This window comes from Lepisosteus oculatus, chromosome 16, assembly GCF_040954835.1.
Source record: "Lepisosteus oculatus isolate fLepOcu1 chromosome 16, fLepOcu1.hap2, whole genome shotgun sequence".
Lineage (NCBI taxonomy): Eukaryota > Metazoa > Chordata > Actinopteri > Semionotiformes > Lepisosteidae > Lepisosteus > Lepisosteus oculatus.
Window position 1 is genome coordinate 9,716,551 of NC_090711.1, and position 13,256 is coordinate 9,729,806.

Genomic DNA, 13,256 nt, shown 5'->3' on the forward strand with positions numbered 1-13,256 from the left:
CATTTCGGGTAAATTGGTAGCGTGTACAAAATTAACCCTTTTCTGTGACACGAGGTAATGCCGTCTTCTAGGGTCTAAGCACTGGGTGTCGCCCTTAGCTCATCAAAACAATTTGGGAAAAAAATATTCATGCCAATGTACCAAGAAAATAAAAATGCGTGAGTCTTTCGGCTTTGAAGTAGGACAGTCGCTGGAAACAGATGCACAGGCGTAAAAGAAAAAACGTAAAGAACACAAAATATTACAAGGATTCACCAAGAGTAGAAATGGCAGAATTAAAAATATGAAGTTAAATTAATATAATTTGCCAAGTAAAAGCCCCACAGCCAATAAATCATACGCCATTTGGTGTCTGTCCGATATTGAATTTTGTGCTTTTCTGCATTTACAACTTTCTTATTCTTGTGTTCTGAAAATGTGAAAGATCTAATCTACAGTCAGAGTCGGAGTCTAACTGACCTAGGGGGCTGGGTGCAGACTAAGATACCTTCTGATTGCTCTAGTTTGCATTCATTTTCAGTAATTGCTATTATAAAGAAAAAAGGCTAGTTTTTTTTTTTGTTCTACTAAAGCACCTGTTCAGACACCTTTTATTATCTAAAAAAAAATATGTAATTACTTTCCATTGTGTAAGCCATACCATTTTTTTTTAATTTGAGGCTCAGTTCTTTGCATGGATTTGTCCTTTTTGTTTTGATCTCTTGTTCTGCTTTGAAAAATAAAATTTGCTAAACAGCAAAAACTGGAAATCAGCTTGAGCAGGCATGGACACTGTCAGGCTTGTGAAGTCAGTGGATACCATAATACCAATGGATGCCATAATTGAACATTAAATTAAAGGCTTTTTTTTGTTCTGAGCTTTGGAAAAAGCTCAGTGAAGTCATTTCCCCAGAGCAATGAGCCAGCTAACATTCAAAATACAGAGAACTATACTGCCTGATTTTTAATAGCTGTCTCATACCCACCTTGGGTTAAGTGGTGGTGATTCTAAAGGCGAATCATGGTCAGGGTGAGATCTCACAATGCAACTGTGTCACTCAGCAACCCACACTTTGAAGACTGGTTACAAAGTTAGGGGTGCCAATCATGGGAGCATCAGGTAGCAGGAGTGCACATCATGTCTCACCTCCAAATCTGATATAAGTAAGTTTTTTTAAATAATTCCGCAAGAGGTATTCCAGATAATGTAAGCAAATAAAAATTAAATTATTTCCATTCCATGCAATCATCTCTGAAAAACTATGTAACAATGGTCTCTGAGATTCTTGAGTGCCTCTTCCTCTGTGTGTTGTTGACTCTGAAGGCCAAATGAAGCTTTGGGCAAACTTGATCAGTTTGAGCCCAGGAATTTAGGTATCTGAAGGAGATTGCACACTGCCAGCTGAATAAATGATTTTATGATTGTAATCACTGTTGGTGTGAACTTTGCTTGGTATAGAAAACATACTGTACACTGGGCCTTGAAGTTAAGGAGTCATAAATTAACCGAATGGTGTACAGTAATTGATACAAATTCGCATTTAAAGACTGGAAGGACAGGAGCTAGGACCAGGACACAACCTCTTTAACAAAGCAAACTGTCTCAGACAAAAATAACTTTCTTTTTGAAATCTGTTTTCTTGCTCACTATGTTCAGTATCTGCTTAGCTCATTGTCTGTATCTGCAATATGTATTTTTTTTTCCTTGCGAGATAATTATTCAGCATTAGTGTGAAACAAGGATGACAACATTTTTAATTGACTCTTTTTTATTGGCCAATTGAAACTGCAGGCCATTTAGTATCACTTAGTAACAGTGCTCTTATTATAGTATATACTGTATATAACTCAGGTTATATGGATCTCAATGTGAGCTAATTAACACCACAAGACTCTAAGTGCAATAAGTCCCCTGTTTTATTTGTAGACATTGTTTCAAAAACAAGGTTTTCACAGTACAATTACTTCAATATTCCAGAGATACAAATATTTGTCAATGTACTTTGGCAAACACAATGAAGATAACATTTTAAAAATCATCTTCATGATATCCTCAAATTATGATGTTGCTAGCAAACAATTGTAACCACAGTTCTGTTTTAAAATGTCTGTATTTAAGGAAAAATGTTTACTTGTAGGCTGTTTAAACCTTTTTGGTTAAATGCCTTTTCTAGATTTTTGTTTAAAAAAGGATGGAAAACAGCCTTTATTCATGGAGCTTGTTTCTGCAGTGGAAAAGTTTCCTCCTAGCACTGTTCAAGACCATAGCACTGTTATGCAAATCAGGTTTAACATCGCTGTAGCAGGGTGATATTAACTTGAGGTTTTCACTTGGTTTAGCTGGTCTGCACAGCACAAGTGAATTTCACAGCACCCTCACAGACTTTTTTAAACACTGTACACATACAGTATCGCTACTGCCTGCAGTACATTATATAATAACATAGAAGATTGACCACAGTTTGGCTTATAAACCAACAAAAAATAAAAATAAGAAGACATTCTCCATTTGCTCTCCTACGTCAGTCTTATAAGTCTCCTGTTTCCCTTTCTTTCAGTAGTTCTCCATCATGTCCAGGTTTTCTTTCAGCATTCATCACATACTTCTTAAGATTTTCATATTTCATCTTGTGACCTGCACATGTAAAACTTTTTTTTTATCTTCGGCAGTGTAAAAATAAACGTAAGATGCATCGAAATTGAGACATTCATTGGGGCAAACCTTGGGCTGAGTTAAAAGAAAAACTAGCACCATGGGGCTCTGGCAGTGTGTGTTTTTCAAGATGATCTACTGTCTGATGGATCTAGGGAGGCTTCACCTGAGAATGCTGTCAGCTGCTTAATTGTAACTTTACTTAATTGTCACTTGCTACTGCTTACTTTACTCATTGGATGCAGCACTTTTCCACATTGCAATTCCTCATGTGTTTCATTACTTGGGGACATGTGCACTCAGTGCATTTATGTTTATGGGACAGGCTATAAACAAGATGTTATAAACAATTGGCCAACGTAGCCTTTTTGGTAGTTAGTTGCTAATTGATCTAATGAGCTCATCCAGCCATTTCCACACAGAAACCTACGTATCATCTTCAACAACACGGCTGGGTAGCTTGTTCCAGACTCCCACAGCCATGTGCAAAGTTAAGTGCCTCCAGTTCTCATAGTCGACTTCCAGATTTTGAATACTTGGATTAGATCCCCTTGTAATCATCTCTTTTCAAGACTAAGAAGATTCAGTTCCTTCAAACATTCTGTGCAAGACTTTACTTTCAGCGCCAGAATGTACTCTATCTGGGTGCTGTTCTCTGGACTGTTTGCAGAGCAGCAATATGCTTTCTATAACATGGTGACCCAATGTGTACACATTATTCTAAATGGAGCTATTATTGTGCATGATACAATTTTAACATAACATCCCCTGATGTAAGTTCTACTCTTTTAACTATACAGTACATCCTAATTGTTTGCCTGTTTATTGCTTCCCCACATTGTCAAGAAGATGTTTCATACGTTTTCATAAGTAGCCTCATATAGCTCACTGTGTTTCCCATTTTATATCTATATTTACAGTATGTTTTTGTTACCTGCATTTAAAATTGCCTACCGTACATCTCGTCTACTTTAAATGTCACCTGCCAGGTGTTTTCGTAGTCTTTATTTTTATCTTTTACCTTTTTGAATTGCATTTACTGCTTCTACAGTATTTGCTAATCCTGCTGTTTTGGTATAATCTTTAAGTTTGGCTAATCTTTCTAATTGTACCACAATCTAGTTCACTGATATAGATTAGGAAGAGTAATCCTATTACAGATCTCTCATGACATCTCCACAATTTAAGTAATAACCCCTTATCTGAGATCTCCGTTATGTATTAACCAATTCTCAGTCCGCAGACTTGCATTTTCCTGAATGCCAGCCTATAATTTGAGTATTAATCTTTCATTAAGAATTTAGCTTAGGCAAGGTTAGGGAAGACCTCTCATTTCTAACTCCTTGCTCACTATACGTGGTCTAGGTTATACTGTATAACCACATAGATGATCCTCTGGTTTTGTCCTAATAATTGTTTCCATAAACATCCAGGTAATGGGTGTTTGACATATTGGTAGTTACTTGGTGAAAACTGGAATTGTTTTTCTCACTTTAATGGATGGGCACTATATTAGCAATTCTCCTAGGTACTACCCCTGTCTTGAGTGATTGTTGGAAGAGTTACATCAATGGCTTCTGAAAAACATCTATTGTTTTCCTGAGGCCGATTGATAAGATACCGTCGGGCCCTGGGAATTTATTAATCTCGAGAACTTCTAGTACCCAAAACACTTCACTTACAGACTTAATAGAGAACTTTGTCCTTCCAGTTCACGCTGTTGACTTATTCCTTAGTGAACACGAGTGAACTACTCAGTACATCAGCAATTTCCCTTCCATTGTCTAGACATTGCATTGTTGTCCCAGATACTGTCTATTTGATCTGGGTGGTCCTTAATCATCCTTATCCTCATTATCCTGGGTTCTTCTGCTGTTGTATTGAAATAAATTATTATTCGTTTTAGCTTTCATAGCAGTTTCCTTTCCATTACTTCATTGTACTCTTTTTCTTTGGTTTTTGCCCTGCAATGGGCTATCATCCTGTGTAGGGTGTACCCTGCTTTGTATCCATTGCCTGGCGGAACCCTATATTGGACAAAATGGTTGGAAAATAGATGGATATACTGTGTTTGAGTTTTGACAAAGGTCAGGTTTCTTCTGTTTATTATTGTTTATTTTCTGTGTCACAGAAAGGAAAATCACAAAGCTCATGGAGCACTGTCCTGTCCTCAGTGGAAATTCTATAGCAAGGAAAAGAACATGGCTTTGTGTCTTTTTTATGCAGAACAAGAGAAATTTGCTTTTCTTTCTTATTGCTTTAGGAGCCTAGATTTAGTTTAAAATTTTTAATTATTATTACTTTACCTTGTTTATTATTGGTACTTGGAAAGTTCCGTGAGCTTGTGTAAAACATCACAGTAATTAGAAAGGCCGAAGTACAAGTGGCTGCTGTTCTCTGCGCTCAAAGAAGCTGAGGACGTCTGTGTGCTCTGCTTATGTGTGTGCACGCAGATTTTCCACCAATGCTAGGGGCAAACCTTATCTGGCTGAGGGTGATATAAAGAGAGGGAGAGAGTGAGAAACAGTTGCACTGAGGCACGCTCTTGTGAGACCTGACAGCATGAAGCAGCCATCTAGCAGTCTGAAGTACCGGCTACCGGTGCTCGTGGTCATTCTGGAGGTCCTTCTGTTGAGTCTGTATGCCGGCTTTGTGACCTATGATGACAATGCGAATGCCAAGCTGCAGAGCAACCACACAGACCCGATGGATAATTCCCTCTACAAGGACTACCTGTTCTTTACTGACGTGCAGGTCATGATCTTCATTGGATTTGGCTGCCTTCTGGCCTTCATGCGGCTCTACGGTTTTGGGGGCATGGTCTTCAACTTCCTGACAGCCACTTTCTCTATCCAGTGGGCCCTGCTGGCACAGGGCTTCTTCCATTTCCACTCTGACGGCAAGATCCACCTGGGGGTGATTAACCTCCTGAACGCTGAGTTTGCCTGCGCTGTGGTCCTCATCTCGTTCGGAGCTGTGCTAGGCAAGACCAGCCCCATGCAGCTCCTGGTCATGGCTTTCCTGGAGGTGCCCATGTTTGCTGTCACCGAGTGGGCAGTCCTGAAGTATCTCAAGATCAACGACGCCGGGGGTTCCATCCTCATCCACCTCTTTGCCTGCTACTTTGGTCTGGCTGTCACTCGTGTCCTCTACCGGCCCGGCCTCAGCGACGGCCACGCCAAGGAGGGCACCTGTTACCAATCAGACATCCTCTCGGTGATGGGCACCCTTTTCCTCTGGGTCTTTTGGCCATCCTTCAACTCGGCACTGGCACTGCCAGGAGATGACCAGCACAGGGCAATCCTCCACACTTTCATAGGACTCAGCTCCTCCACGCTCACGGCCTTCGCCCTCTCCGCTCTGCTGAGCAAGAGGGGCAAGCTGACCATGGCCGACGTGCAGAACGTCACTCTGGCAGGAGGCGTGACGGTGGGGGCCTCCGTGGACATGATGATCACCCCGGCGGCCGCCTTTGCCCTGGGGGTGCTGGGCTGCACCGCCTGCATGTTCGGCTACAAGTACCTCACCCCCTTCCTGGCCCGCCGCCTGCGGATCCAGGACCAGTGCGGCATCCACAACCTCCACGGCCTCACCGGCCTCATCTCGTGCTTCGCCGGCATCGTGGCCATTCTGCTGGCCAGCGAGGACGTCTATGGGCCCAGCATGTATGAGACATTTGCTCACCGTGCCCCCGTGGAAGGGGACCCCAGGCTGCCGGCCCTCCAGAGGCTGATTCCTGGGATCCAGGCCGGGGAAGGACGCACGGCCCAGCAGCAGGCCCTGTATCAGCTAGCAGCCATTGCTGCTACCATCGGGGCCTCTCTGGCGGGTGGCGCTCTGACAGGCTTCGTGCTGAAGCTGCCCTGCCTGGCACAGCCCCCGGATGAGTTCTGCTACGACGACGAGTTCTTCTTCGAGGTGCCGGCTGACTACGATAACACGGGGGCCTCCGAGACTCCTTGCAGTCCCGACGAACCCAAGGCCTGACCTACTCCGCCTTTAGACCTAAGGCGCGGACAGCTGCCACGCCTGTGGTTTTTGAATAGCAGATGCAGTTCTTTTCCATGCACAAGAATGCCATAAAACCATGGACTGTTTCCCACAAGGTGGTGAATTGTTTTACAATTGTTTTGACCTCAGACAGCTCAGTTCCTGGTACTGTTTCAGCCCGAAAGCAGTAGGCAGTGTTGTGTATGATACACGCAATGATTTTAACAATGATAACAATAGTAGTAAAACATTTTGCCATGTCTAGGAGCTCTGCTAAATCTGTTTTTCAATAGTTTTTGCTGTAGGCGAGTATTTCCACAAGTGCTGTATTTTGTATGTGCACTTACATAGTGTTACATGCTGTCGATCAAGGTGCTACTACTGCTGCTTCTGTATAAAATGGATGCATAATGCAAATTACACACTAATTAGATTATTCTTCCAGTTTGTTTTGTTTCCTCTCCTCAGCCGAGTTTTTCCTGAGTAGCAATATATCCATGGAAACCACTGTGTGCTAATGGTATCATTCTTCAATAGCATTGAACAGGTGTTAATTTTTCAATGGTTAATGAATGTTTTTTGAATATTCTTGATTGTTGCCTTATGCACAGATAATCTGCATAATTCTGGATAGTGTGGGTCTTCATTCTCCTTCTTTTACATTATCTGCAGTACCTGTTTCACAAACACCTATCAGGATCATGCACCCAACCCTGAGTTAAACATGGAGTCATGAACTACAATCTGTTGATAAAATGAAAATGTGAGCCATAGTGCCAACAACATTTTAAACTCAACAACGGTATTGTGTCCAGTGAAAAACCTTAGACTTTGAGGGTTGTGGTTCTTTCTGATGGGCTGCCTCATCCATGCATAGCATTGCAGGAGGTTCCTATAACACTCTATTAGGTATTATTTTGTTTATATACAAAAGCATTAAGCATATGTGTAAATTGCTTTATATTTTCATAGGATGCTCTGTTTCTGTAATTATTTCTGATACTGTAGATAGATCAGGTAGATAATTAGATACTTAGGATAATTAATTCCAAAAGCAAAGGAGTACTGTGTAAGATGTGTGGCCTAACAATATGGCATAATAAAGTGTGTTTTCTTCTTTTAACCTGTGAACATAGTACTGTGTCAACCCACAGGATAGTGTGGTATTCTTTTGTTTGTGGGGATTTGGTTAGCAAGATCAGAATATTTGTCATTTGTGCTCCAGGAATACAGAAGGTGTCATTGAAAGCAACTTATTGCAGTGTGTTAAATTCCTCAGTGGCTCTGAAGCTCTGGAGCTCCTACTTTGTCATTAGTTTGATCCAGCAGCAACTCAGTGGTATGGATTCCTCTGCTTGTCACAGAAATCATTTTTACCCTGCCACTGAAGGGTCCTGTTGCAGAATACAGATGATGAACCAGAAATGAGTCTGAGCAGGAGCTGCAGTGAAATGTTAGGTTTTTAGAAGACTTACTATCATTTAACTGTTTATTAATGTGAATATCAAGAATGTATTATATATATTTAATCAGTTTTTGTGAGATTTTATCCATCTGATTTGAAAACGTCTGGCACTTTCAGAGATCTAAAGGCATCAAGTTTAATTTAGTACAGTCTCTCTTTTCTCCCGCTTTGAAAGCTTTGCACTCTGTGCCTTATCATGCTTTGTCAGCTGCAATCACAGCCCTTTGGCTGATTTCAACCTGTGTCTGTTGGGAGAAACATGACAAACGTATGATTGAGGTATTTCCCAGTCACAGAAAATGGGATTGAAATGAACATTGATACAGTATAACATGAAATAGCAACATACTTTCTATATGTAGCATGGTATCTTGAGAAATTGTGCAGATAAATGGACATTTTAAAGTCTGTAAATGTGTAGGGCAGACTCTTCTTTTTATGTACATGTACAGTATGGGCATTTTTCTTAAATTACTCTTTTGTAATGCACTGCCTTAGAAATAAAATGTGGCTTCCAAAAAAACGAAACACCACACAGAAGCAATCCACCACCTCTTGAATGTCACACGGCGCTGTGCGCAAGTTAAGATGACTTTGTGCAAAGCTGGGAGCCTGAGGCATCATAAAATTCCAATGAAACAAAAACAGATAATCTTTAACTTTCCAGAATAGGGCCGGGATGCGTTGACGACCACTGAAAAGAATCTTCAGGGCCAGAACAGGTCACACGTGTGTTTCTGACAACAAATCAAAGTTCAAGGTGAGTGTAAACTGAACTGGACTGCTGACACATGAAGAAAAAGAAAATGAACCTGACAGTGGAATACTTCTGCAAAGGGCATGGCAATTGTAATTTGTATTCATAGTATTTTTTCCCTTCTACCATGGAAGTAACATGGTGCACCGGTGCTGCTTAGATAGAAACCTCTGCATATGAATGCAGATTAACTACTGTATTGTACATGACAAGCTGCCCAGAGATGTTGTTGAAGCTGAAACCCTGGTTAGCCACATAACTGCCAATCCTGTGTGAACAGCCCCCTCAAAAAACTGTGATTGTTCTTATATTCTTATGCATCATCAGATCAATGTAAAAATGCAAGTCTGTTAGAATTTCCAAGACCTAATCCATGGTAATGGAGCAAAATACACCATCTGAAAATTCTAACTTTCTGAGGACCACAGTCCCTCTTAAATCAATAAATCAATGACATTTCACAATGCTATTAAAAATACAAGGCAGTGCAATCGGAGGCTGAGACATACTCATTCACCAGTTAACCCAGAGGTTTATGAGCTTTTGGCCACGTCTGTGGCGCCTGACAAGTCTCCAGTGCATTTGTCTGGGACTACGGCCCTCCATTTCATCTTGATGGAGCTGGACATTTCTGTGAACTGGCTATTTCCTCAACAATGTTATCAGGAAAACACTGCAAATACCAAAGAGAAAGACAAAAACTGGTAACCATTTCCCTTTTCTGGTACAAAACAATTCCAATAATTCAGTGTATTTTGAACGCATTACAGTAGTCTGAAAATGTTGATGTTTTTGTCATACCCCGCACACACACGCCACCCCTCCCAGCCATGAACACAATTCAAAATAAAAGCACAATTCACAGCTATCTACATCTGACTATATTTATATTTTGTGAAGATCCAGAACTGTATTTAACACTGAAAGCAGCAGGGACTTCTTTACACACAGGGTTAGAACAAGCTGCCCAGAGATGCTGTTGAAGCTGAAACCCTGGTTTCCTTCAAGAAACAGAGATCTATGGATTAATTAGCTCCTTAACTGCCGCCTCCTCATCTGTGATTGTTCTTATATTCTTATGCATCATAAGAGCGGTGTAAAAATGCAAGTCTGTTAGAATTTCCAGGATCTAATGTAATGGAGAAAAATACATTTCTGTCAGAAGGTACGTTTAGACCAAGTGTTAAAACTAAGTCTAAGTCTAAGTCGGTACTAAGCAGGCGGTTTGGGCAAGTGTGGTGGGAGCTATGGCTGCACTCTGGAGGTCTCCAGTTAGCACTGCAGCTGCACTGCAGTTCCTCTCTTCCAGCCCGAGACTGTGAGAGCAGTCCCTCAGAGTGGTGAGGCTGCAGGGCACAGCTCACCACAGTTAAGTGCTCCAGGTCTCACATGACAGGAGCGCCCTGGTTTCTTCCAGCATGTGATCATCACAAGGGATTTTCTGCTTTCACCTCAAAAGACTCTATCTGTATACCGTATAAGACTCATTTGGCATTAGTCTTAATGGGAAGCACAGGTCAAGTCCACTGAAATAAACATGCCTAAGGTGCAAAATTCGAAAGGCTCGCTTTAATGTCTGTTCAAGTTTAGGAGCTTGAAGAGTTTGGCTACTGACTATGTCTGTGAACTCCTCAAAACCTTACTCATCACTTGTGATCTTTGGCCTCGTTTTGGTACCTGGAACTAGTTCCTGTTCTGTTGCTGTGAAGTGAACTCCAGCCCTCCATTGGATTTTGTAAATCAGTCAGAATTAAAACCCATTTCATGCTGTAGGTTTTAGTTCAATTTAATTTACTAAAAGATGTTGTGTATACTTGTCTCTATTACAGCGTGTGTCCATTTGTCTTGTTTTATTTACACCTTGAAAAATGTCAGGTCACGAGAGGCCCTGCGTAGATTTAAAATGGTGGAGAGTGGAACTGCATCTGCATGGAATCTGCAAAGGATCAAGTTCATGGGGAAAAAAGAAAAAACTCACAGTTTCACCAGTAGAACATTCTTCTGGTGATTGGCTGTGCTCGGTTCAACGACCCTCACGCCACTAATGGTCCGATGAAAATGATACAGATAAGCCCCCCAGAATCTGCACTGTCAGGCCACCTGTTTATTTGCACAATGGCAGCTCCGCAGAAGTACAGAAGTAGCTCTCTCTGCCAACATTGCAAACTCAGATGTGTCCAGGGGTTACGTTTGTGTGGGAAGCCACAGAAACTGGGGCAGTTTTCCAACCCGTCCAAACATAGAGGCATTTGGCCAACTGCGTTTTGCCCTTAGGGGCAATCCGATGGGTCATGTGACTCACAGAGCCCAGATCTGAAGCAGCGGCATTGGAATAATTCTACTTGTTAAGCCGTAGTTACTGATCAACAATATCTTTTGCAAGTTTATTAGACATTGATTCATCCCAGCGATAGGTACCAGTACTAAAGATTCTCAGCTAATTAGAATTTCTGGGAGGGATGACAGTACGTACTGTCTGAATATTGTCAGCCCTTGAAAGAGCTTGGTTAATTCATCTGTGCACTTCACTACTTTTTAGTAACTCAATCAATGTGCGACAGATGTTGAAATAATGTTAGAGAAGCCTTCTGTTTTTGTTTATTGTGATTTGATGATAATAAAGGAACCATTCTGGACCATTTAGTTACATCTGATTTCTCATGCACACGTCTTTAAATGAGCACCCTGAAGTGGAAATCTTCCATATAGCATAATTGCAGCAATTGTATCAGCCAAAAGATAGTCAATGATTACTTCACTGCAGTTTGTTTGCAGAAATTATAATTTGATTATAATTATAACTAGAAATTGAATTTAATGCTGGCACAGTGGTTAGTACTGGTGCCTTGCAGCACTAGGGCCCTGGGTTCGAGTCCAGGGGTCCTGGCTGGGTGGAGTTTCTATGTTCTCCACGTCTTTGTGTGGGTTTCAACTGGGTACCCTGGTGTCATAGTCAAAAAACATACTGTACTGGTAGGTTAATTGATTTCTGGGAAAACTGGCCCTGGTGTGAGTGTGTGCTTGTGTCTGTGTGTGCCCTGTGATATACAGTACTGGTGTCCTATCCAGGATGTATCCTCCTTTTTGTGCTTTGCTTGCCGGGACAGGCTCTGGCTCTCCAGTGACCCTGAACTGGATAAAGCACTTAGAAAATGGATAAATTGATAGAATATAATTTAAATCAAGGTACAATATGTATGGTAGATTGTTCTATGTGTTTATATATCCAGTACATATTGGAGCAATAAATGAATCTCTCAATAACTCTACAAGGTGCAGGATTTTTCAGTTCTTAAATTTCTAAAAGATTTTCCTCTAATGGAAACTCATCTTGATCGATCACTCTGATCACCTGACATTAGAACACACGGCAGAAGTTGAAAGTGAAGCCCAAAGCAGAGCCACCAGCAAAGATCAGGGATGAAACAAAACACATGATTAAAGCAGTTGGAGAGCGCATTTAATTTAGAAATACACCAAAACAACACCAAGCCTTTATAGTGTTTGGGGATTCACCAGACATTAAAGAGAAGACAACAGGATTCTGAACAACACTACAATATATTGTACATCATCTTGTGCTGATGCTGCAGTTTAGGTCAGCCTTAACACGAATCCTAACTCTTCTTTGCCTTGCTCAGAATTCTGCTCCACACAAAGCTGGCATCTTGTCACAGAAGAATGCAATAATATGCCAGGGGATAAGCTCACTGAAGAAGTGCTGTTACTCTATCCCCTGCTACATTATTTGTATTGCAGTGCCATAAAGTTTGGTGTGATTTGCTTTCTTCCACAGCTTTCTCTTAAACAGACCAGCCCCTAGCCATGCAGAGCCCCTCCCAGACAGTGATGGATTAAATTACAATAAAAGCCTAAAGTAGCTCCACATTGTTGGAGACTTTGCTTTCTGTTTGGTTTCTTAGGGGGTTACATCCGCATCAGTGGTAGCTATTCACAGACAGGTCTTCTGAAATCATATTCAAATTCCGCAATACTGGGCCAGTACATTCCGCTGTTGTTGGTTTAGGATGTTCCTATTGTCTTGTGTGCGTGCAGCTATTGTTGCAGCTGTAAGAAACTCATTCCTCAGATGGCTCTTTTAATCGGATCTGATGGGATGCCATCTCCTTTGCTTGACTTGGATGGCAATGATCTGTACCTGTCTTCTGTTGTTAGTATATAGGCCTAGAAATGTCCGGCAGGTGAACTCTCTGGCAAATTCTTGGGTCAACATCCCTACAATTAACATTCCATTGGAGTACTTACTCATACGATCAGCAAGACATGGTGTTAATTGGTATCCAACATCCATAGTTTCACATGCAACCCTATCATCCTCATTGATATACGCCTGCAGGAGATTATCGCGTTTTTCCAATTTCATATTCAAAGAGCTGGTTATTGTAGTGTAT

The 13,256-nt window shown here is 41.3% G+C and overlaps 1 protein-coding gene across 1 annotated transcript; it reads left to right on the top strand.

Moving 5' to 3' along the window:
• Nucleotides 1–5,178: 5,178 nt before the first annotated feature.
• rh50 (Rh50-like protein) lies at nucleotides 5,179–7,745 on the top strand. Its single transcript, XM_069179654.1, has one exon. The coding sequence runs from the start codon at nucleotides 5,195–5,197 to the stop codon at nucleotides 6,617–6,619; it is 1,425 nt and encodes a 474-aa protein (XP_069035755.1). The 5' UTR covers nucleotides 5,179–5,194; the 3' UTR covers nucleotides 6,620–7,745.
• Nucleotides 7,746–13,256: the final 5,511 nt, after the last annotated feature.